At 48.6% G+C, this 24862-nt stretch overlaps 1 protein-coding gene across 4 annotated transcripts in view; it reads right to left on the bottom strand.

Moving 5' to 3' along the window:
- Positions 1-24862, bottom strand: part of RGL1 (ral guanine nucleotide dissociation stimulator like 1) — a 337768-nt gene that overhangs the window by 74016 nt on the left and 238890 nt on the right. For all 4 annotated transcript variants that reach the window (XM_075528264.1, XM_075528271.1, XM_075528258.1 and 1 more), the window contains one exon: positions 20222-20430. In XM_075528264.1, the coding sequence (XP_075384379.1) occupies positions 20222-20430 (209 nt within the window). The remainder of the gene's footprint in view (positions 1-20221; positions 20431-24862) is intronic.

Raw genomic sequence — 24862 nt, 5'->3', positions numbered from 1 at the left:
CTTACTTCACTATGACATCTGTTCATCTAATCGGCAAGGTTCTGCCCTTGTAACCGAATATTACTGGAAATTCCCCCCTAGTATCAAGGCCCACTGTCAATGAAAATAGAGCTTAATCAGTTCAGAGTTCAATCTGTATAAATCTACAATTCATGGATTGGGGCTTGGAGCTGGGCTATACTTGCATAACCTCATTTTCTCAACGGTATGTTAAATTCTATGCCATTGAGTAACATACTGTTGCTATCAATGGAATCGCCTTATGCCCCAGCGGGATGATTGGCAATGTCTTTGTCATAAAATGAGTCTGAGGCCCCTCAAGGGAGCCAGATCTGTGGACACATGAATGGATTCTGGGCTCCCGCTCAACTCTAGCACCGATGCAAACACATTCAGTTCTTATGACATGGCCCAGCCTGACGCTCGCCCTCATGAAGAGACATGGGAGCTACAGCAAAGTGCGGTGAAGAAACCAGATGGCGCCCATCTAGCGAAAAGAATCGCTTTGGGGGGTCTTCAAGGCTTGTATTCACACAAGCATCCATCTAAGTCAGGCATCAACTAAGTCCACATGGAAGAAGCACACCAGCGTGTGTGTTCCAAAGATGATAAAATGCAGATACAAAGGAAGGAAAGGTGTCAGAGCTTAAATTCTGAACACCTGGCTTGTTTGCAGAAGGCTATAGATGGTAGTGGGAACCCCAAATCCACCTGCAAGGTCCCTACCCGGATGAAAAGCCTCTGGTGGATCCCCCTTGACCACAGTCCGGGGTCAAGACTAGCCTTGCTATCAAACAAACTTCTGGAAAGTGATCTTGGCAGATGGAACTGGTATTGAGGCGGCCACTCGTGACCCAGTCTTGATTTGTTCTAGCTTTAAATATTTCTGGACAGAGGGTTTTTGTTTGTTTGTTTTATTTTAAAATTGCTGGTGGTCCTTTCTTTTTCAAGATATGTTTACAGTTTGGGGTTTGGGGGGAGTATATTTGCCAGTTTCTGAAGCACATAAAGGATGTATGTACAGAGACTATAATTGTTTCATGGTTTATCAGAGATGGGGGAGGGGGAAATCAGGAGAAAATAATGAATACAGGAGAGGGAAGGATGTTCTAGAACTGATTATGGCGATGTGTACGCAGCTCTTGAAATAGGAATGAACTACGGCAGTGTAGGATATGTGAATTATATCTCAATAAAACCTTGTGTGTGTGTGTGGGGGGGGGGATTGACCTTAAACCAAAGAAGGGGAGGCGGCAGGTAAACTCAAGGATTGGGAATGGTGCAGGAAAATGATGCCACCTTGTGAACAATGTACCCAGGCTGCTGAATAATTGGTGCAGAAGTTGTTAAAGATGGGCCTAGTTGGCGGAGTACACATTTGCCTTAAACACGACTGTCAATCAAAAACAGCAAGAGTCAATGTGCTGGCATGCCACTCAGTGCCATTCCAACCACAGAGCAACAGTGACCTTCTCAGAGTATTTAAGGGGGGGGGGGGTTGTGGGAAACGGAATTAGGAGACAATGAAACTTTTAGGGGTGCCCCCGCCCATGTTTTATGAAAAGGCACAAACATGTAGTGGCACAATCTCACCAACTGCTACTTAATGGGAACATCTGTATATTTGGAACGGAGACGTAATCTAGTGGCGAGATGCACTACTTAAAGCCTTCTCTGAATATTTTACATGGCTTCGTTTTCCCCGGGGGAAGCTGCGTTGTTCTTCTGAGCCAGCGATCAGCGGAGTACGCGCGGTGCAGAGGGCAGAGCCCCGGGGAAGCTCTGGGGCAAACCCTGAGCTCCGTATGCCAAGGAAGGAAAGCCGACTTTCACGGATTCCACCAGTGTGCGCACGAGCGGGAAACCAAGACACCACACGATGCGGATGAGGCTAGTCTCCTTGGGCATAGGCCCTGTTTCAGAAGGAACTCGGGACCCTCCGCTATGGGCTAAGCTGTCCCAACAGTCAGGGCGGGCGAGTCAAGGTCCAAGGTGAAGGGGAGCACGTGGGCACCACTGTTTCCCTGGAAAGCGAGAGATGCTGAGGATTTCCAATCCCCCTTGATGCAAACTCACAATGTCCTCGGGCTACATGACTCACCACGTGGCACCTGCACCTTTCCCTCTCCTCGCTCCTCCAACGTGTGAGGACGCCTGTTTCATATGCACATCCTCAACATCCCGCGCGTCCCCTGTAACCTCTCCTGGGGATCTTCCTAGTCACGTCCCTGCAGTTGCTCTCCCCTCCCAGGAACACTGGTGATTCTGTGGCGGTTCCGAAACGGGTAGTCTGTCACAGCGCTTTGATAACAGAAGTGCTACAATTGGTGAGCTGACATTTTTAAAGAGTACGCTTTTGTCTTCTCCTAATGGGATTAAAAGCCCCACCCCCTTACGGCTCCTGGTTCCTAGGGCTTACAAATCCTTTTAAAAATCAAAGTCCGCCATCTGGTTTGACCGACTGCCAGTCCATCTGGGCTTCCCTGTATCTCCCTGTCTCAGGGGATTCCAGTTGGCGCCCTCAGGCACTAGCTCCTCCTCATCCACCACCTCCTTTCTCTCGCTCCCTCGCTCATCAGCCTTGTGGGCCTGGCCCACCAAGATATTTCCCAATGGCCTCTGCCCACTCTTTCCCCTCCATCCCACCCTGCACCTGCTACTTTGAGAGCTTCTCGGGCTACCTCTTGGCTCTTCCTGAGATAGAAGCCGGTCAGACTGAGCAGGACAGGGCTGGGGGATCAGCGTCCTGGTAATAAACAGAATGGGATTTCAGGCTCTATCCTAGGCCACCATCAGAGTGAATTATGTCCTCTTGTGATGGGCTCAGTGAGTTATAAAACAGGAAAGACTGTCCTCACTGCCCAGTGAAGAGGGAGAATGGTGGAGGGCAGTTGACTGCCCCTCCCACTTCTGTGTAACTCCTTGTAAAGAAACAAATTCCTCGACACTCATACGATAGAGCTTGATATATAAGAGCAGTTGAATATTGAGAAAACATCCCAGCCCAGCCCAGTCCTTATGTTCACTATTAGCCCATATGCCGATACCAATCTAAATTCCTCTTCAGATTCACGCAACACATGCAATGACACTGAATGCAGGAAGATCACAGGCGAGTGGGTGGAAAGTCTTGTGGATCCAGTGGCAGTGGAAGCGTCTCAGCGCTGGCAGGAGTCTCAACATGGCTCCTCCAGCTCCAGGGCTCTAGCGTAGCTCTATGTGTCTTCTCTACGGGAATGTCTCACGGAGAGTGTTTATGTGTCTGGCCTCCAGCAAGATATTTAGCTCCTTGGCACCTCCAAATGAGGTCTTCAAGCTGCGACCTGATTGACAGGCTAAACCCCACCCCTTCACTCTTAAATCTCAAACTGAGAGCAGATTACATAACCACCACAACCTCTCTGGCCAGGGTGACCCACGTACCCTCCCTCCTGTCAGCCCTCAAAGATTCAGTGTGGAACTTAATGGTGATTTCCTTTACATGTCCTGTTGGCCCGTTCACTTTCTCTCTCTGGTCATCCTGCAAAGATTCCACCTTTATCTTTCAAATACAGCCAGCCACCGGGGAGAAAAAGGAAACGGAAAACCCCTCACCAAGGAAAAATATAACATATACACTGAAAGAATAGTTTTATGTACATAGACATATAATATTCTTTCTAGAGATGTTTGCACGGAAAGTTTCTGGATAAGTGTCCCACGCTCCGCAGTCCTCTTTCCGCAGACTCGGAGCCGGGGTGCTGGGGAGCTCAGAGGAGTTTCTCTCCTCGAATGTGGCGCCCCAACGTATGAATCTGGTGGTTTCCAGAAAATGCTGAGTGACTTACGGCAAGCTGGGTCATCGCTCCTAACTTAAGCTGCTCCCCCTGCAGTGGCCCAGAAGACCGCACAGAGGACCGTTTGCTAATACTTTGGGGGCCGGGGAGGACCACCGCATGGGTGGCACAGCAAATGACCAGTGACTCGGGCTCCTGCCTTGCAGACTTCCTGGCTCCTGCCTAGCCCACCCGTCAGGAAATTCTGAGGCTCTACCTTTACAGAAGGGATGGAGAACCTTTTTCCTACGGAGGGCCACTTGGATATTTATAACATCATTCCTGGGCCAAACTGATCAAACATTTAACTAACTAACTCCTAATGTAAAGGCTGAGTCAAGCCATGGCAGTTTCAGTGGCCTCGTCTGCATGCGAAAGTTGGACACTGAAGACGGAAGAAGAATTGATGCATTTGGACTGCGGTGCTGGAGAAGAATGTTGAACGTGCCATGGGCTGCCGAAAGAACAGGCAGATCTGTCTTGGAAGACCGACAGTCAGAACGCTCCTTAGAGGCAAGGATGGGGAGACTTCGTCTCGTGTACTTTGCACATGTTGTCAGGAGAGACCAGTCCCTGGAGAAAGACATCCGCAGCAAGACGGACTGACACCGGGGCTGCCACAATGGGCTCAAGCCTAAGCACAACTGTGAGGAGGGTGGCGGACCGGGCAGCGCTTCATTCTGCTGTACACGGTTTGCTATGACTAAGTGGCCCTCACAGCAATGTGATGGCTGGACCCGCCTCTCTCTGGTGAGGCGTGTGTTGTTAGCGGGTGACGGTGCTTTTGATAACCTTTTATGGCCAGCTGGGAGAAAGAGCTTTCTCCCCCCATAAACAGTCTCAGAAACCCACAGGGGCCATTCTCCCTGTCCTGCACGGTCGCTGGGAGTCAGCACCCACTCCCTGGCAATGAGTGTGGTATGGAGAGTATGGTCTATGGTCAGCAGGCAGGGCGCTCACTTCTCACACTTCCACTGCCACCAGCCTGGCTCACACCACCACCTGGGGCTAAAATCCACACTAGATCAGGAGTCCTCAAACTTTTTAATCGGGGCCAGTTCACTGTCTCTCAGACCCGCTGGCGGGCTGAACTACAGTTTAAAACAAAACTATGAACAACTTCCTATGCACACTGCACATACCTTATTTTGAAGTAAAAAAACAAACAGGGCCAAAACACCTGGCGGGCCAGATACATGTCCCCGGTGGGCCGCATGTGGCCCGCGGGCTGCAGTTTGAGGACGCCTGCTCTAGATGAATGCAGTCTCCCTGCTTCTGCCCTGCAGCCAAGGCAGTCGTGTCAACTCTGAGTCAGATTGGCTGCTCACTCCAAAGTCCTCCACGAGCTCCAATCTCATGCTGAGACAGGGCCCTCGGGGCCGGCCCTGCATCTCTCTGACCACCTCTTCCAGCCTCCCCTCACCACCGAGTCAGCCTCACTGACCTCTGGCCTCAGAATCTTCCACACACTCTGTGCCCTTGGCCTGGAAGGCTCTTCCCACCTGTGCCAGTGGCTCCCTTCCTACGCCTTGAAAGGCCAGGCCTTCCCGGACCACCTGACTCCAAATACAAGCAAACTTCAATATCATTCTCTATCCCTGCTCGGCTTGTCTCCGTGGGCTTTTAATATGCTGAGTCATTACTTTCGTTACTGGGTCAGCAGTCCATTGGAACAGAACTTCCATGCGAGCAGGACTTTGGTCTTTCTGCTCATTCCTCTTTGACGCTTGAGGCAGGGCCCTGCTCCTAGCGAGCATGTGATGGTTACGTGCTGTGGGGCCGAGGGTGGAATGGGGGTCTCTAAGCAGACCTCTCACAAACTTCCCAAGTACTCCCTCAGCTTAGTCTCTGCAGAGGCCCCACCAGGCCCCAGTTGAGGCAGTGTTGAACCTGCCCGGCCTTCGTCTCTAGAAGTTCACTATCAACAACTGCTTCAGGAGAGTTGTGGTGAGGTCTCAGACTGATAGTTAAACCGTCACCGATCCCAAGGATCTACCTCCTCCCTGGGGGACGGCAACAGAAAAGTGGGTGACGGGAGACATCGGACAGGGCAAGAGATGACAAAATAATAATTTATTAATTATCGAGGGCTCATGAAGGAGGGGGAGCAGGGAGGGAGGGGGAAAATGAGGAGCTGATGTCATGGGCTTAAGTGGAGAGCAAATGTTTAGAGAATGATGAGGGCAATGAATGTATAAATGTGCTTTACACAATTGATGTATGTATGGATTGTATGAGCCCTTAATAAAATGATTTAAAAAATTAAAATGCCAAAGACGGTTTAAGGTTTTAAAGCTGAAGATCTTGAAAAGTAGAATCAGCGTGAAAATGCAAAACCAAGAAAATCCAGCCTGGGGAAGTGAAATAACATCGAAGTGCCTGTGAGTCCCGGGACCCAGCTGGACGGTGTGGATTACAGAAAACAAGCTACACTGGCTGTGGGATCGGGACCTCTTCAACGTGCAGGCGAAGACATTCGAGAGCCCGGTTTACGTCATTTCAAGTGGTTCTTGGTGAGTCCTTGGAGCCTCTCAATGCTTTATATCCAATGTCAAAGCCAAGTCCAATTCATTTAAGTCGGGTCGGGCTAAATAGATGGTGTGGGTGCTGCATGAACACCAGTGGAATAGCTACCCGACAAACCAGTCAACATCTGTCACCTCCCATTTCTGTAAAACCTCCCCAGGACTTAGGATCAAAGCTTCAGCCTCTTAAGAAGGCTTACCGATGAGCAACAGCCTCTTAGAGGGTGACTCACCGAACTTAAATAAAAAGACAGACTGTCAGGATGACCTGTGACATGGGTTCCTCTGTTATCACGGGGCCAAAGGAAGACTGTCAGATCTCTCTAAAGGTGTGGCCCTGTTTATTATTGCTGCCGGCTAAAATCACTGAGGGGAGTGAGGGGGGGGAAGCATCATAACGTTGAACTAGTTGCCGAGATAGTTAAACAGAAAGTCACTCTGCCTGGCGGTATTGTTGGTCGCCTGCCGGAGCCAGTGAAACGCTTGCTCCGAGGGGGCTTGGGAAAGGGTGTGGGAAAATCCCGTGGCTTTTTCATTCGTTTCTCCACGAAGTCTATGAGGGCCTCTCCCGTGTGTCAGCAGGAAGAGTGAGCAATATTTATGGTTCACAAAACACACGATCGAGTTGTCCTGAGACTCTCTCTCTCTGGAGGCGGGGGATGGGGGGGGGGGAACTCCCAACCTTGGATCTGCGACAGGAAAGTCTCGGCGCTGCCGGAGCAGCAGACGGAGCATCCTGCAGAATTTCCCAGGCTCCGCTTGATCCTGGCAGGTGACCACCGTTTATGCGAGCTTCCTATGCCAAGGGAGTCCCTGGGCACCTCAGAAACGTCAGCACTGCACTGCAGCGAGGAGACTGGCGCTGTGACCCCACCAGAGCGACGCTGGACGCTGGGCCTGGTGCTAGGCCCCAGGAGGTCGCGGCCCCGAACATCCCGGGGCGCCGCTCTGCTGTGCGCACGCAGGCTCCCCAGGGGTCTGGGGGTCTACGGCAGCGAGCAACCATGACGAGTGTCCGGGGTGTCCCGGCGATGGCTTCACAACCATCTACAGAGTGGTGGTAATATTATCATTCCTACTCTACAAATAAAAGAACGAGGACTGGGAAGGTTGAATGTGCCCTCGAAGACGCCGGCAGAGTAGGGATTTGAACCTTGGCAGTCAGACTCTACAGGCCCGGAATCCCTTCTCTCCGGCACCAGCTTGTGTGTTTACGTACACCTGCTGATGAACTCCTTGAGGTTGGACACCTCGAGCTTCCCCGACAGTCACTCACCACGCGCACCCCCTCATTCGCTTCTCACCCGGGAGTCACTGTGGAGGCCTGGATCCCGCCACTGTTCCAGGCACTGGCGGTCAACAGCAGCGGCAAACCAAAGTTCCTGCTTTCACGAGCCGAGAGAGGCAACAACTATGGAACTGGTTACGATAAACTGTGTCAGACTGGGGGGAGGAAGTGAACAGAAACACAAAGCAAGTGAAGGGGCCTTGGTGTGATGGGGCCGCTGAGCTCGCCGTTCATCGAGGCATTCAGAGAGGGCCCACTGTGTGTGTGTGTCAGATCCTCTAGACACTGAAGGAGTGGTCAGGCACATCTCTGGGGTGAGCTCGCCACGCAGTGACAACAGCCAGCGGGCACAAAGGAGGCGGAACAGTGGCAGGGCTTGGTGAGTGCCAGACATGTCAAGGAGGACAGTGAGAAGCAGAGTAGGGGGAGTGAAGGGAGAGCAGGGCACAGGGCCCTAAGATGAAGGGGCCCTGAGAGGCCCCTCACCCCTGGAATCGAGGCTGGAACTCAGTCAATATTTGCCAAATGAATTAAAACCCTCCAAAGCGGAGGGGAGGCGAGAAGGTAGGAGGTACTTATTGGAGGCCGTGAGGGCTCTGGAACGGAGGCGGTACACAGGGGAGACCACACAAGGGGCTGTTGACTCAAGGCCCTTGGCAGAATCACCACTCTTCCGATGAACCCCAGCCCAAGGACATCCTAGGCAATTTTCCTTAACTGACCACAAGGGCCCTGGTCAGGTATGAGAACAATGTCCAGACGCTGACCTTGACTCAGGCGGGGTCACGGCTATGCTGGTCTGCAGATGTCTGGAACACCCAGTTAAGTCTTTGGTGAGGCCCGCACACCACAGGTCAACAAGGAGGCAGTTCTGAAGAGATCCGCTCTGAATTTCCTGCAAGGCACATACCTTCCCCACCCCAATCTAACCTCAGAACAGGGTCATGGCCACTGAGCCCACCTTGGAGAGGACTCCTGACCACCCTGGAGTTGGTTATTTTTGGAAAACACACAGCTCAAGGACAAGGAGGCAGAGAATCCTTGTTCTCCTGCGGGAAAGGAAGGGGCAAGGAATGCGGAGCCGAGAACCTGGCCTGGGCTTTCTCCTTCGTAGGACTGGTTCTCTGGACACAAAGCTAGAGGGCCCAGAGAGAGCCACCTCCTCTCCTCCGCGTCTTTGCAGACAAGACCCTGCCGCCTCCCTTGTCCTGCGATCCCCCGTGGGCTTCAGTAGAGCCAGCCACTCGACCGTTACAAAATGTTGTGAAATTTCCTTGCGAATGCCCAGCCCAGGACTATCTGTAATCACAACCCACCTAAGCTACGGAGAATAGGAGTATGTCTCTCGCTGCAGCACTTCTCCCATTCAGACTTACAAGTCCTTTCTACAACGGGATGATTCTCACGGCTTCGCCCATCAAGTTTCTTCCTCAATCCTTCTCAAGTTCCTGGCATCTTTGACTCTGCCGCAGCCTAGGACCTGCTGGTGTCTTACCAGTATCTCTGCCTGTGATAGTCCTAAGCAACGGCCGGGAAACAGGGCTGCTGGCAATGCGACAGTGCCTGTAAGACAATGGATGACCACAGAAGAGGGCGATCTGGTGCATGTGGTGCTCTGGCATCACAGAATCTGCTAACAGGAGGTGGGTTCAGGTGTGAGATAAACTGATATTGTCAAGCCAGGCCTCCGTGCTCAGTGTTCCTCAATCACAAAAGGTTGCTCTGCCGAGCCCTTCGAGGGTAATGCACACAGTTACGCACTCAACTGCTAACCTAAAGGTTGGTGGTTCAAACCCACACAAAGGTACCTGGGAAGAAAGGCCGGGGGAGGGGGGGAGAACAAAAACGTGTGGCATAATTCTGCTCTACATGCAATGAGGCTGTCCTGAGTTGGAATTTTATGCAACAAATACAATAAATTCTGGTGGTTTTTTAAAAAAATCACTGTATCCTGTCATTTTCAGGACTACTTTTCTATACTTACAAAAACTCCACACAGCAGTCATTCATTTAAACTGGTGCTTACGGCAACTTGAAGAGACCAAAAGCAAAAGAATCGTGTTTTCTAGGGTCGGTGGCTCGGTGTCATCCACATAACACACACACATTCACTCACAGAGCAGATTCTACATTTTAACAGGATTTTCTAAGAATTACCTGGGAATCTATAATGATAACCCAAGGATCTTATTAAACTATATATCATCCTGATTCAGCATGCATGTCTGGTGTGGAAATGCAAATCCTTAGCAAGCAAGAGACCCAGAATGAGCTGGTTTGAATCTCTGCTGTTAAAATCTCTACTTCGTGTATGCAGTATAGCATCAACGAAACACAACATTCCTCTAGCTCTTTAATGTTTCCTTCCCCTCTTCCCTGCCCTATCATGACCCCCGTTCTACCTGACAAACCCAGCTACACTAGAGCACTGATACAGCTAAGAGCTCTAGACACACGGAATCCAGGACAGAGAAAGCCCCCAGGAACAGTAATGGGAGTATTGATACTATGAGGGTAGGGGGAAGAAAGGAGGAACCAATTGCAAGGGTAGATGTATAAAACCCCCCACACACCCAAGGGGGGGCAAACAACAGAAACGTGGGTGAAGGGGGACAGCAGATGGTGTAAGATATGAAAATAATAATAATTCATAATTTATCAAAAGTTCACGGGGGGGGGGGGAGAGGAGCTGATACCAAGGGCTCACGTACAACATTTTTTTTTGTTAAATTTTAACAATTTATTGGGGCTCATACAATTCTTTTCACAGTTCATATATATACATACATCAATTGTATAAAGCACATCTGTACATTCTTTGCCCTCATCATTCTCAAGGCATTTGCTCTCCACTTAAGCCCCTTGCATCAGGTCCTCTTTTTTTTCCCCTCCTCCCTCCCCATTCCCCCCTCCTCCCTCATGTGCCCTTGGTCAACATTTTTTTTTTTTAAATGATGATGGCAACCTAGGTACAAATGTTCTTGATAACACTGATGTATGGATTGTTATAAAAGCTGTAAGCTCCCCCAATAAAGCAATTTATTAAAAAAGATAACAACCACCACCCATCTCTACTTCATCCCATAGCGTAATATAAGATGGGAGCAGTGCTCTCCACAGTGACTCCAGGAGCAGCCTATGCCCACCCATCAGCCATGCGAGGGGGCCTCTCCTTCAACATTCATAACCCTGCATCCCAGATGAAGTTAGGGCAACCCTCAGAGTCCCCCAAAGTGTATGCACAGGGTTGTGACGTGCTCTTTCCCCAGAGAGAGGGCCCAGGGTTTGTAGTGGATTCTCGAAAGGGCTGGGAATCAAGCCGGGCCCTTTGGGCCTGTTGCTGGAATGGGGTTAGATTGCCAGAGCTGAGTTTGGAACTTGCCATTAACTATTGAAAATATATTCACGCTGCCTTTCAGTTAAGTTTCGTTGTCAGTTTCACTTTGTCATTCCAGCTGTCTCATACATTCATTAAAATAGATTTAAAACGTGGTAGGAAACCTAGTATTCTCTTTTCTAAAAATTTAAGAAAATTACATCTCCTGTTTCCATTTTCCAAGTGAATTTTTTCAAAAAGAGCTTCTTCAAGCTTATCTCTTAGACGGCCTAAGTCCTGGTTCACAAGCAGAAAGCTAGCATGCTTCTGCTCTGCAGCAAACCCCTCAGGAAGCACCCCTTCGGGGGCTGTGTGAGCACAGGCAGGACTGCGTCCCCTAAAACCAGAGCTCAGCAGGCACCAAAATTCCCACCCAGAATTCACACAGTGTTTGTTACTGGGTGAGAGCTGGGTCTACCCTGCAAAAGTAAAGATGTACCAAGGACAACCCGTCTATCACCCTAGCTCCTGTGATTACGGAATTCTAACATTGTTCTAGATGAGAACTTTGCTGGCTAACCCAGAGCAATGACGCAGTTTCGGGAGGAAAGAGAAACATGCTGGCCTTGCCGAGGCGCCCTCTGACCCTCTCCCAGAGCCGAGCGTGTGGTCCGCGCTAAGCAGGGCGTGGCATCCTCAGCAGAGCAAAGGTGAGGGAATACCTGACCTGCAGCATACTTGAGCAACAGCAGTGGATTTTTGGAGGCACCCTCCCCAACGAGAATTGTCTATTTCCCATCACGCTGCACGTACATGACGTCTCTGATAAGCCAAGATGGCCACTAGTGTATGAGTGTTCTATTGCTGCTATAACATGTTACCACCAGCCCCGTGGCTTAGAACAGCACCGATTCGCTATTTCACAGCTGCTCAAGTCTGCAGCCCAGCACGCTTACTGGGCTAACATCGGTGTCAGCGGGACGGTGTGCCCTCTCCCTGCTCCGAGAGAAAGCCCGCCTAGCCTCTTCCAGCGTCCTGAGCCTCCACATTCCCCAGCCCTGGGGCCCCAGGGGTACGTGGCTCCTTGCTGTCTGTTTCTGTCATGACAGCCTTTCTCTGCTTCCCGCTGCATTGAAGCTGAAATGCTGAGCACCAGGCTAGCAGAAGGATCCGGTTTACAGTGAGATCCCTAAATCCACTTGTGCGTCTCTCCACATAGACTGCGCCTCCACTGAATTGTTCCTGATGCTTAACTGGCAGCGTGAAAAGCTGTGCCCTTGGGCAGAGTATGTTAGCAAGTGGAGTGTCTCCACTCCCCCATCAGCCCCGCAGGGGCAGCCATGCCCGCAGGGGTGCCCTTGATGGAATCTGGGGCACAGACCCTGACTGCCTTGTTTCGAGGGCCCTGGACCCACCCTGTAAGCTCTCATCTGCAAGCGTGTGTCTCCCAATCATGGTCCCTTTTCATTTCTTTAGCCCTGTCTGCAGCCATGGCGTATTGACCTCCACTCATGAATCTGCGGCGGGTTCTGAGCTTCTGTCACTGCTCGGACCCGCTAGGGCACCTTGGCCTCGGGCTGCTGGTCTCCCTCATTGAGATGATTTGTCTTTGTCCTATTTAAAACTTAATACATTTGCTCCATAAATTTTGTGTGCATTTTCGGGCCTCATTTCTCCCTTACAACACCTGCTTCTGCGGACTCTTGTGATGACATCGGCCCACCTGAATAATCCAGGAGAATCATTCTAGCTCCAGGAAGTCAGCTGACAGACCTCCTTAATCCTATCTGTAACCTTAACTGTCCTTTTCATGTATCTAGGGGCAGAGTACCCAACACACATCAGGCCCATGGGAAAGTGCCTGCTACAGATTAGTAAGTAAGCTAATTGGGTAATCTGACACTACGTGTAAACTAGCATACTCAGGGGGTCCAGGGATCAGGATGTGAGCATCACCTTCCTAAGACGGCTGCAGATGACTGTGAATGTGGGGTCTTCATCTACCTTCTGAGTCAAACGGCTTTTCCTACCAAATAAAGCACGAGCCAGAAAGAACATGGGTCCTTTCCTGAAGTTTGTACCTTAGAAAAATGTCAAGTCTGCTTTCTTTAGAAGTATTGAACTCCCCAAAGAATCCCTAGTACGTCTTTTCTCTTTTACTAGCCAATAGATTCCTCTTCTAAATTCTCTCTCTCTCTCTCTCTCTCTCTCTCTCTCTCTCTCACACACACACACACACACACACACACACACACACACACACACACACACCAAACAACATCCAGTTCATTTTTCAGCACTCTGATTTAAAAAAATTTTTTTAACCCCAAAATACACATCATCCAAATCGTTCTTGCTTGGGGGATTGTCAACATCTAGATGTAAAGTAGATATTTTCAGACCTCCTTGCTGTAACAAAACCGTAAGAAATGGTCTTCGTTTTCTAAGAAAGCAACTTGCCAGGATAGGGATTCTGTCTGTATTTTAAGCTGGACAGGAAATCGAGCACTGTTAGCTTTCCTGAAAGCTTTCCCACTGAACTAAACGGATGAGCAAGCAGCCAAACATCCCTCCTGTCCCCCACACGCAGGGGCGAGAGATCAGTGGGGGGCGCCTCTGCTATTGTCCTGTGGCCCCGTGGGAGTCGGCAAGGGCTTACTGAAGTTTCACCTCCACGCTGCGGACACTCTTGGCTGTGACGCTCAGTGCCCGACACACTGCTTTCGGGGCTGAAGGGAAGACCACGTGCTTTTCTAAGAACATGTCCTCACGTTTTGAAAGGAAAGAGGAACATATTTGGCGTCTCGGACAAAGTCCACGGAAGGAACACTTCAAATGACCAAGCTGTACATCTGATCAACTCTGTTCCATGCCCAGGGGAACTGGCTGCCCACAAGGGCAGTCCCTTTCCGGAAGTGTATCAGTGCATCATATTTTGCATATAAAGGCACCAGGAGGCCTGGCTTCAGTAAGCCTGGGTGGCACCATGGTTAAGCACTGTTGCCAATCGTTTGGTGGGCGGAAGCCACCAGCTGCTCTGTGGGGGAAAAGATCTGGTTATCTCTCTCTCTAAGAAGTACAGCCCAGGGAACCTAACCCTACTCTCTCCTAAGCGGTCACAGTAAGGTAGAAACCACACACACAAGGGTTGTGGCTCGCCCACACTTTCTCATTTGCCATTTCCTTAACACCCAAGGAGGGCACTCCATGGGATTCAACATGAACACATTCGAAATGCACAACCAAAACACCCCCATGGCCACCATACTGAGTCCAGCTCAGAGCAGCGCAACTGTTATCGCAGAACAGGACAGAGTTCCCAGGACAGTCATGGTTACCGACGCAGACTGCTACATCTCGTCCTGCAGAGCTGTTGCTGGGTTTGAACTACTGTCCTCTTGGTTACCAGGCTACTGCTTAACCACTACACCACCAAGGCTAGTAACCACTGTCTCCATCAGGGAAACGAGCTTTCATCTCACACTTGCATCCAGTGTAAGGACAGACAGTTATTTCTGTGCTCATCTGTCCAATGCTCATTGCTCACACGAGACAGCAGTTGTGAAGAGGGCAGATGTCCAAACATCGTGTCTAGGTCATTATGTGAAAGATGGCCTGATGCAAAACTGAAGGATGATCAATCACATCAGATCACTTCACAGCATAACAGCCACACTAAGTCACTGTGGCGATCGCGGCCCAGTCAAATCAAAGTCAGGGTCACACTTCATCCCACCTGGGCCTTCGTTACTGCCAGACTCAGGGCACTACGTGAAAAACAGTCAGAGGGGCGTTCTTTTGCTACTGTTGTCAATTGAAGATGTCAGCTAGGGAGAGGTTGGTAAGTGAGGCGCGCTTGTCCAGTACACGGTAAATGAAGGATGTGGTACATGTGCAGCGATTGCATCAATACTGTTGGATGCGTGATAAGAACAGGGATGGACAAGGAACTGCCTGCAATTACGTGAAGCAAGCACTCCTCAAACAGCGCCATTTCCAGAGGAAATCAGTTCAAACAACAGAAAAGGAGACAACCGAAGAGCTGTCCAGATCATGCGTTCCTTTAAAAGCGACGTTAACAAGTCACCAGAGGAGATCTGGTATGCCGGTGAATAATTGATTGCTCCTGGATCTCAATTTTTTTTTCCACCTAGGACCCTTGGGTGGGTTGCATGTGAGGCTGCGAACCACAAGGTAGCTGTTGCGCAGGAGAAGCGTGGGGCTTTCCACTCCCGCAGGGACTGGCAGTCTCGGAACCCCCGGGGGCAGTTCTAGCCTGCCCAGAGGGGGGCTATGGGTCGGCAGTGACTCAGTGGCAGTGAGTTTGGCTCTCTGAGTGCTCAGCATGGGGCAACCGTAAGTGAACAAAAGATCAAGTATGTGAAGCCCAGGACAAACAAACACTGGGAAAAGAAATGGTTCAAGATGTGCCAAATCAGTAACCACCTAAAACCGAGGCAGCTTATGGAGAGTGCTGAGCAATGGCACCAGGCAGCCTCAACCCCAAAGCCTCTGAAGGCAGCAGTTCAGACTGCCACTCGGCGGTCGGCGAGCTGTGATTTGCGCCATCCGTGGCTTGGCAAGGGTTCTGAAGCCCTGGTTTACCCACAGTCTACTTTCTGCTCACTTCGAATACCAAAGAAAGGGATAGAGAAAGAGCCCCCGAAGTATCTGATGTGACAGATGGCTGACGGAAAACCTCCAGATACTTCTGTTAACATTGGAAGGTCATGACCTTGGGTAGGTTATGTCCATTATTTGTATTGGTGTTTTCAGTGGTGTCTCGGGGTTTTTAACATGGTGGTGGGAAGACAGGTGTTTAAGTGGAATGAATGCTTGAAGTTGAAAGAAAAAAGTATATCAAAGCCCCCAAAACAAACAACTAACCCCCACTCCAAGTGCTTTTCTCGAAGGAAATCAGTCAGACTTAAAATTAACTCTGAGCAGTGGCAAGAAACAAGGAAACTGAAATTTCTTGTGAATTACTGATCAACTGAAATAAGTGATAAGCAGACACTGGGAATTAACTAGATAAGACTTCAAACCACTGTTTTGGTCAATCATGAATGCGCACATTAGCAGAACAAAGAAACTATAAAAAGATGTTTTAAAAGAAACCACGGAAAACAAAACAGTTCCAGATGAGAGAAGCCGCAGGACTGGAAGTCTTGAGAAAAATCAAAGCTTGACTTCAAATAAGCTTTTCTCTAGTGGGAGACAAATACGCAGCATCTGCCTTCCATCCGTTCCTGTCTGCCCAGGGTCCGCCCGTCCTCTGATAACCTCTCAGTGTTAGGCTCAAGGATGCTAGAGCCATCTACTCTTTGCTAGGAAGAAAGAGAAAGAAGGAATCATGAAAAATGTACATCCCTGACCCACAGACAAGCCTGCACAATTTTACTGACAAGCCAGCCAGGTGGCAAAGGCGCATTTTCAGGAAAGCTAAATAGGCACAGCTTGATTGCTTGTCCACCGGATGCAGACGGTCAAAGCCTCCACAACCGGTGCACAAATCCAACAGTTCACAGAAAATGCACTTTGGATCAAACCGTGACCACAAGAGCTAAAGTGGGGTGGGGGGGGGGTTGAATGAAGAAGAAATACTTAATGTTGAGATTTGCAGAGATAGACAGACCCCCACACTGCTGTAGTGAAAACAAAATAAGCAGGATGTATCTTGAACTGCTGTACCCTGTTTCAGCCAGAGAACAGGTTCATTTCATTCTACCCCGTCTTTAGCTGGGGTCTGCTTAACCCATGGTTTAAGCTTTATCTTTTGATTCAAACATTAGTTATCCAGGGGTCAGTCCAGGCAATCGATACCATTTAAGGAACCCTAACAGTTACCAAGTGACAAACACAAAAGCGTGTCGAGGGCATGACAAAGGGACTCTGGGACTTAAATCCCATTAACTTCACAGAAAATTTACCTCTAAGATAGCTCAGATGTGAGGACTGCGCTGTACCTCTGTGGGCTCCAGCCACATGGTGGCTCGCCGAGCGCTAAGGATTTCATAGGCACTCGGTCCTTGTGGATTTTACTCATTTGAGAAGCAACAAAGTTAACTGTGACATTAAAGTTGAAGCCCAGCTGACCCCAAATACATTTTCAACAGTTGTAGTGGCAGGTGACTCACCTATCACACAATCGTTCAGTCAGAGGGAGAAGAGTTGTACAATCGTCACCATCATCAGTGTTAGAACATTTCCTTCTTTCTTGTGCTCACTGTTGTTAGCTGCCCATCCCCCCACAGCCCCAGCCTCCCCAGCCAGACCCCCGTGTTAACCGCCTCTATGGATTTACCTGTCCTGGATTTCGTGTCTAGAAAAACACACCCCCGCCCACCCCTGAAAAAAACTAACACTGATAACAATGGAAAAGAGAGAAAAGAAAGTAGAAAATATTAAAACTAGAACAAATTAAGAATGGATCTGAGGAGAAACAAATGATGAGATGTTAATTTTTAGCCTGACTGCGTGTACAGTTACCCACTTTGCAACAGACGAGAGTCACCAATGTATTGCGTGTTCAAAAAACAAAATAGCCCTTTTAACTCTTCTTTCAGTTACACCTTACAAAATGTACATTCTACTGATTCTGTTCTCAAACAGCTGTCACCCAGTTAGTACCTTAAAAATCCCAACACGTCTATCCACTATGACTGAAGAATAAAAGGAAGCAAGCAAATAAAAGAATGAAGGGAAAATAGCAAATGAAAGCTGGGTGCACGCCCGTCAAAAGTAAACAGTGGTGTTCCCTTGGGGCTGCCCACTGTTGTGGGGTGGGGGAACCTAGGGTTTACATGCACGCGTGTACTGAGAGGACATGTGTGGCCAATTGTGAATGGGCTCGCCCCATGAGGAGAAAAGGTTACCAATTCCAAAGTCAACTTGCAGGGATTTCTGATGCTCTGACTTCAAAATGCTTGCCAACAGTTAACAGGCTACATCCTTTTCATAAGGGTGAAATATTAAAAAGAGGTGACAACTGCAATTCTTCAGGTTCCTCAGGTCCTCTTGTTAGACCTGAGCTGTGCAAATGAACTAGGAAAGCAATGACTCACTAATCCCACTGATACCTTATCCCAGGTTGACTATCAGTTCAAAGACTGCTACGTGAGAAATGATCAAACTTCCTACCCATGTCACAGCCCGCGCGGTATCATAGCCAGACCACTGTAGGATAAAGAACAAATACTTTGTAGTAATGAGCAACCACTGATGCAAAGAATTTCACTACGTATGCACTGAAAAAAAATTCCTGGCATGCTATATGCAAAAAAAATTGTATTCTTTAGTATACAGAGAGTTATAATTAGATGGTCTCTAGCTCCAAAGGAGCACGGGCAATGCCTGGGAAGAGCGCACACAGAAAAGCACACACCGTGACCAAACTGAACGTGCTCACCCTCGCTCATAAATGTCAGCCGCATGAACGCAGAACAATGGGCTGCCACTTTTCAATGAGCACACCCACGGCGGACGGGGCGTGAGGACGTGGGCAACAGGCACGCTCGCTCTGTGGTCAGGAGCACGGCGGGTGCAACCCTGGGGAAGGAAGCTTGGCGTGCTTTAAACACTTGGTCTTCTCCCCGTCCATCGCTCTTCTGAGCAGCTGTCCTATAGAAGCCTCAGACCAGTACGCAAAAATTCAATGGTGCCAAGTCGTTCCTCAAGGCACTGTTTGCTAAATTTTAAAAATAAAGGAACAAGAGCCGGACATTCACCCATAGAGTGATCCGTTCCATACACACTATAAAGTCATTCGAAAGAAAACAGTAGCTCTACCTCTGTGTACTGATGTTGAAATCATGGTGAGAATTCCTATTTGTTAAATGTGTTCGGTTTTAGGTACTTTCTCATTGCCATCAAGTCCATTCCGATTCACAAATCATTTAGGATTCCAGATACATGGAGAAGGGCAAACATGTTGTAAAGGAAGAGAGTGCCCTGTGACTCTTACATGTCTAGATCACGTATGTAAACGAAAGCCCAGGGAAGGCTGCCAAAGACAGACTGCAGTGATGGCCTAGGGGACGGGACTGCAAAACCGGGAGCAAAGGAGATTTTTCCTGAGACATTTTCCAAATTGTCTGAACTTTCCCGACATACATGTTGCTGTGATGAGGAGTCATCGAGTCGGTTCTGCACCACGGGGACCCTGTGCACAACAGAAGGAAACACTGCCCGACGGACACCATCCTCACCACGGGTCCTACCCTGGAGTCCACTGGCAGACACAGTGCCAATCCCTCTGTAGACACGGGCTACTACTGATACATTGCTCTGTTAGAGATTTAACAAATGATATTTGAAGGGGAAAGAAGCAGCATGGAGGAAACATTAACATTTCTATTTGTGCCCTTCTACAGCATGAGGTTTTTTTTTTAACAGGAGTGTGTGTACTACTTTTAAAACAAAAAATCTGGTGGACAAAACTCAACATTCAACAACCGCAATGACCCCCGGCAAAAACACCCTATCTCATTTCCTTCCTTACACAGGAAACTGCAGAATATAAGGATTTGGATGAGGATTCGCGTGATTCTGAAACAATTGTTTGGCCGACAGTTTTCTTCCTCCCAACGTCAAGGCAAGTCAACAATAGATTTTTAAGAGACCAGCTATAATTATACATCAAACAAAAATAAGAGAGGCGCTCTACCGATCATTCATATGCAGACGACAGTGTGCACTGGCCTACAGTCTGCAGCATGTGACTTCACAACACGGGCCAAGGGTCATGTTTGTGCACACACTCCTCAAGCACCAACGCATGGTGACTGTTAACATGTATTGTCATCCTCCTCCTCATTCTCAGGGCCACCGACCCTGAGCAGACCTACGACCAAGCTCTGTATTTCAGGCCTATTACCACGCTGAATCCTCACAACAACCCTGTAGGATTCCTGGCCAATTGATTCTTTACTAGATTTACACAAAAATGTGGAGGGAAAAAGATGATGGTGGCAAATAGTAACTGAAATCTAGAAACAAATGAATCTGGATTTAAGACATCTACTCTTACCACTTAGGTTTTTAGGAGATTTCTTCTCCCGCACCCGACCCCCACCCTCACCCCCCAGAATTAGGCCTGAAAAGTCTCCTGGCTCATGTCCATGCCCTTTGTGCCAGCGGTGTTTTCTCTTCCCTCCCAGCTAACGCACCCACCGGCACCCCTCCTCCGCAGGCTCACGGAGGGGGCTGCCACGGCTCCTGTCGCACTCAGCAAGCCAGCCTGCATCCCTAGCAACGCTCAGCTCCGCCAGCCTCTTACCTGTCCAGCAGCAGCTCCAGGACTTCTTTAGTGGAGGCAAACCCTCTGTACGTCGACAGGAAGATGCTGATGTAGGTGAAGTCGTTGTCCCCAAAGGCCGTCAGCAGGTTCTCCACCAGCTTCTCCAAGGTGCCGGCTTTGATCGTCCTGATCTTACAGGTCTCATACTGACTGACCGTGTGCCCTGGGGGCAGCTGGTCCCCTTCGACCTGTGCAGTAAATCAAGGATCACCGTCAGGAGGAATGGACCCCAACGTAACGTGGAAACTGCTCCAATATGTGAGAGCCGCGGGCCTAGGCTATTCATTGTTTACTCTTACTTTGTTGTGGAGCCCTGTAAGGCAAGGCTCTCCCCCTTGAGTGAGGTGGTGGTGATGGGGATGCACGGTGTCTGTGTGGACGGGGGTGGGGGGACGGGGGGGACGGAGGGGAGATCTCACTTTCTAGAAGCAGAGCTATTGCTTCACAAGTGCTTACAGCTCACCGACGCTACTATCAATAAGCAGGCGGTTGGCATATTTTCTATGGTCCCAGGGCTGGATTGGGTGATGTTATCAATGATTCTCTATTGATCCTTGGGGAGTTTTCAAATTCACTCTCACAGACAGCCTACCATGAGGGGCTGGAGCTGACTCATACCAGCCTGGAAGAGCCTACTGATAAATTGTTTTGAAACTGTGTGAGCCAGTGAGGTCATATGGAGAGGGAGGAATCAGCCACGGGGGCAGTATTTACTCCACAGAAACTGGCAAGCACTAAAAACAAGGGGCCTCCCCCCTCCTTCATGAGTCTCCCGCTGACATTTACAAGGGCATCACTGACTGGTTCGGTTTCTGTGCATCCTTCAGTTCATGAGCGTGCATTCTGACTCAATATCATGACCATCAACAGAGGTGACTGAGTAGTGACTCTACCCAGCAGCACTGGACTAATCCCTGGGGCGTAATGGGACAGGGAGTGGGATGGATGCCACCCCCCCCCCACCCTCGGGTGCTTGCAAGAAGAAGACAGGTGCTTGTGAAGAGTAGCCTCCCAGAAGACTGAGGACAGAGCTACAGAGGTTGGATGAGCCCTTTGGCTCAGTGGTTAGAACTGCAAGGGGGGTAACATTTATTGTCCATCCAAAGGGACAGGCTTAATTGTGCCGATTGACATAAACCATAAAAGAGAAGAATCGGTTGGTGATAAAAATCGGTAAAGCATAAAACGTGACTATGGATTATAAAATCTAAGGGAAATATACATGTGCCTGACATTCTGCAGTAAATCTGCTCCTAACAAATTAGACAGAGACGCGATTTTCAAAGTTCAACTAGTCCTTTGTAGGCACTAGGGAAGGTAGGTGCCCTGTTGAGTCAAGCTCTGTAATGAAGCTTTCTAAAGCAGGTAATTATCCCAAGTGATGAAAAACAATCGCCTGGTCGTTTCTCTGTATTGTAAGTTTGCCTTGTTTTAGATCAGATATTCTTCGTTCCGGTGATCAGACATGTGAACATTTATAAAGAGGGCCACAAGTATTACTGAAGAACAGTAACAAAGTAGTTAAGTCTCAGAACCGATCCTATAGCCCCAGCAGTTAAAACCTTACACTAGTACAACAGACACAGACTAAGGGAACAAAATTGAGGACCCAGAACTAAATACCCCCAGCTATGGACAAAGGATCGCAGTCCACTCACGGGGAAAGAGATAGTCTCTTTAACAAATGGTGCTGGCAAAATGGGATATCCACTTGTAGAAAAATAAAACAGGATCCATACCGCATATCATATATAAAAATTAACTCAAAATGGATCAAAGAAACAAGTGTCAATCCTAACACTATAGAGTTCCTGGAAATCCGTATGGGGACAAAACTAGGACTCCTAGGCTGTGGCATTAAAATCCCTATGAAGTATAACTAAAATGTATGAACAACAGAAGATAAACCAGACTACTGTGAGCTCCCCCAAATTAAATACTCGTGCTCATCAAAAGATTTACAAAAAGCCTAAGAGAAGAATCCACGACTGAGAAAACATTCTATGTATCTGAAGGACACTTCAGTGAACAGTGCGCCCGTCTACTGGTGTCACTGTGCTTATACCCAAGAGTGAAATGGCACCGTACCATCTTCCATGGTGGCTGTACTATTTCACCGTTCTACCAGCAGTGTACAAGAATTCCAATCTGGCCATATCCTGTCAGCATTTGCTGTCTCCTGGTGTGTGTTTTTGGATTATTTACAATAGCAGAGAGATGGGGACAGTAAATGTTCAATCAATAGTTGAAAGGATAAACAAAATGTGGTATATACATACAATGGAATGCCATGCATGATAAAAAATTGTGATGAGTTTGCTAAGCATCTTATAACATGGATGAATCTGCTGGCTTATGCAGTAAACAAGTACTAATTCTGGTGAAGGAAAAGGCAATTCGTAATACTGAGGAATTCAGTACAACATGACTGAGGTGAACAATGACATCGTAAGGTATGCAAAAATAAAGGTCAACCACACCAAATATATATATACATACACACACACATATATATTTCTTGAAACTGCAGTTATAACAACCAAACATTTGTGAAGGTTTACTGCACAAATGTTTATATATAAATGTGGGCAGGCATGCGGGAATATATGGAAATGGATATACAGGCATAGTTGCAGGTATATACATGTGTATACAAATCCTTGACACTATTCCAGGAGAAAGATGAAGAACAGTTCTCAGAAACCCACAGGGGCAGTTCTACCCTGTACTGTAGGATCACTGTGAGGCCGAATTATCCACCTATGCTACATATAAATCCATATACATGATAGGGCACACAGGGACCACAGTGTTGGAAACTTCTTCGACATATCCAAACCCTTCATGAGATCAAGTTATTGAGCTTGAAGGCTACAGACCACAGTGTCAGGAGATAGCTAGGTCAATTGGCTAAACAAAATTTGCAAATATGATGCTCTGTAGCCTAATTTGGTGATTAGAATTGGGGGTGGTCGTTGAAGTTTGCAAGTGGCCACCTACATCACAATGATTAGTATCTCCCATTTGGAACAAAGGAGAATGAAGGAAACAGACGACTCAAAGAAGCAACTAGTACATAAGACTAATGGCCGGCACAAAACACAGCCTTCTCTAGCTGAAGACCGGAAGAACGAGATGGAACCCGGCAGCCACTACGACCACTTAGAGCAGTGGTTCCCCACGACCCTTTCACAGGGGTCGCCTAAGACCATCGGAAAACACATAAATGTTTCACACTATATAATTACATACTGTTTTGTCATTAATCACTATGCTTTAATTATGGTTAATGATGTTCAATTTGTAACAATGAAAATACACCCTGCATATCAGATATTTACAGGATGATTCATAACAGTAGCAAAGTTACAGTTATGAAGGAACAATGAAAATAATTTTATGGTTGGGGGTCACCCCAACATGAGGAGCTGCATTAGAGTCGTGGCATTAGGAAGGCTGAGAACCACTGACTTAGATAACGGACACACAGAAGTCCCTAGTTCAAATGGGAGAAAAATGCAGCCAGAAACTCAAATCCATAAATACATCAATCGATTTCCTAGAGTGATAGAGACCACTGAGCCAGCCCCCAAGACTCTCGCCCCCCAGAACACCTTCCTAGTGGGAAACACAAGCCACTGTCAGCAATCAGCCAAATTGGCCTATAAAATAAACAACGAGACCCTCGAGGGGTGTGCGTCTTAGAACACTGGAGGTGCGTGGCCAGAGGGCAGAGATGCGAAGGGAAAGAGGCAGAGAAAGGGAGGGGTGTAGACGGGGATGGTGGGTGAGGAGGCAAGCAGAAGAGTGTTGACACTTGTGCGGATAGCAGCCAACAAACTGGGCAGACTCTGGTAAATGGGGAACTAGTTTGCTGTACAAAACTTCACCTAAAGCGCTAAATAATGCTCCACCCAGACCCACCCTCACCCTCAAGACATGATGAACTGGGTCCCTCTTCGTGCCAGAGAAGCCGCTGTGTCAGGAAGCCAAGCTTTTCTCGTGGGAGTGGAATTATGTTAACGTGAATCCTATCGTTTCCTTTCATTCCTCCTTTTACGCAGGGGGCGGGGGGGCGGGGGGGGGGCAGAACTCAGTATGCAGGGCTGGTGCCCCTACCTAACCTGAGCATGCTTTGTGCCCCAAGGTCTGCATCTGTACCTTCAGAAGAACAATCTCAGAGCTAACAGGCAGCCAATACACCCCTCTGAGCAATTCCATTTTGAAGCATCCTCCTGTCGATACAATGGACAAGCATAAGGAGGCAGTCTGCTGAGGACAGAGCTACAGCCTCAGACAGCCACAGAGGCAGTTCTGCGTGGTCGTGGGGTCGCGGTGAGTCAGAACCAACACAGTGCAGAGAGCTTGGTTGGTGTGCTTATTCTGTTTTCCTATGGCAGAGATGAGTGATCTCCCCATATTCAAACATCTCCGTGGAACAAGACGCTGAGAAAACCTAGTTTTTAAGTTTCTCCTGGAACTATTTTGAAATGAACTCGCACAAAGCGAGACTCACGCAGGACACGATGGCCAGGGCCAGCTTGGAGAAGCGGAGCGTTTTTAAAGTTTCATGTGTGCAGTACGGTGCTCAAGAGCGGCATACTTCTTTCTAAGCGCCTT

This window comes from Tenrec ecaudatus, chromosome 1 (assembly GCF_050624435.1).
Source record: "Tenrec ecaudatus isolate mTenEca1 chromosome 1, mTenEca1.hap1, whole genome shotgun sequence".
Classification (NCBI taxonomy): Eukaryota; Metazoa; Chordata; class Mammalia; order Afrosoricida; family Tenrecidae; genus Tenrec; species Tenrec ecaudatus.
This window is presented reverse-complemented; position numbering and strand designations above follow the sequence as displayed.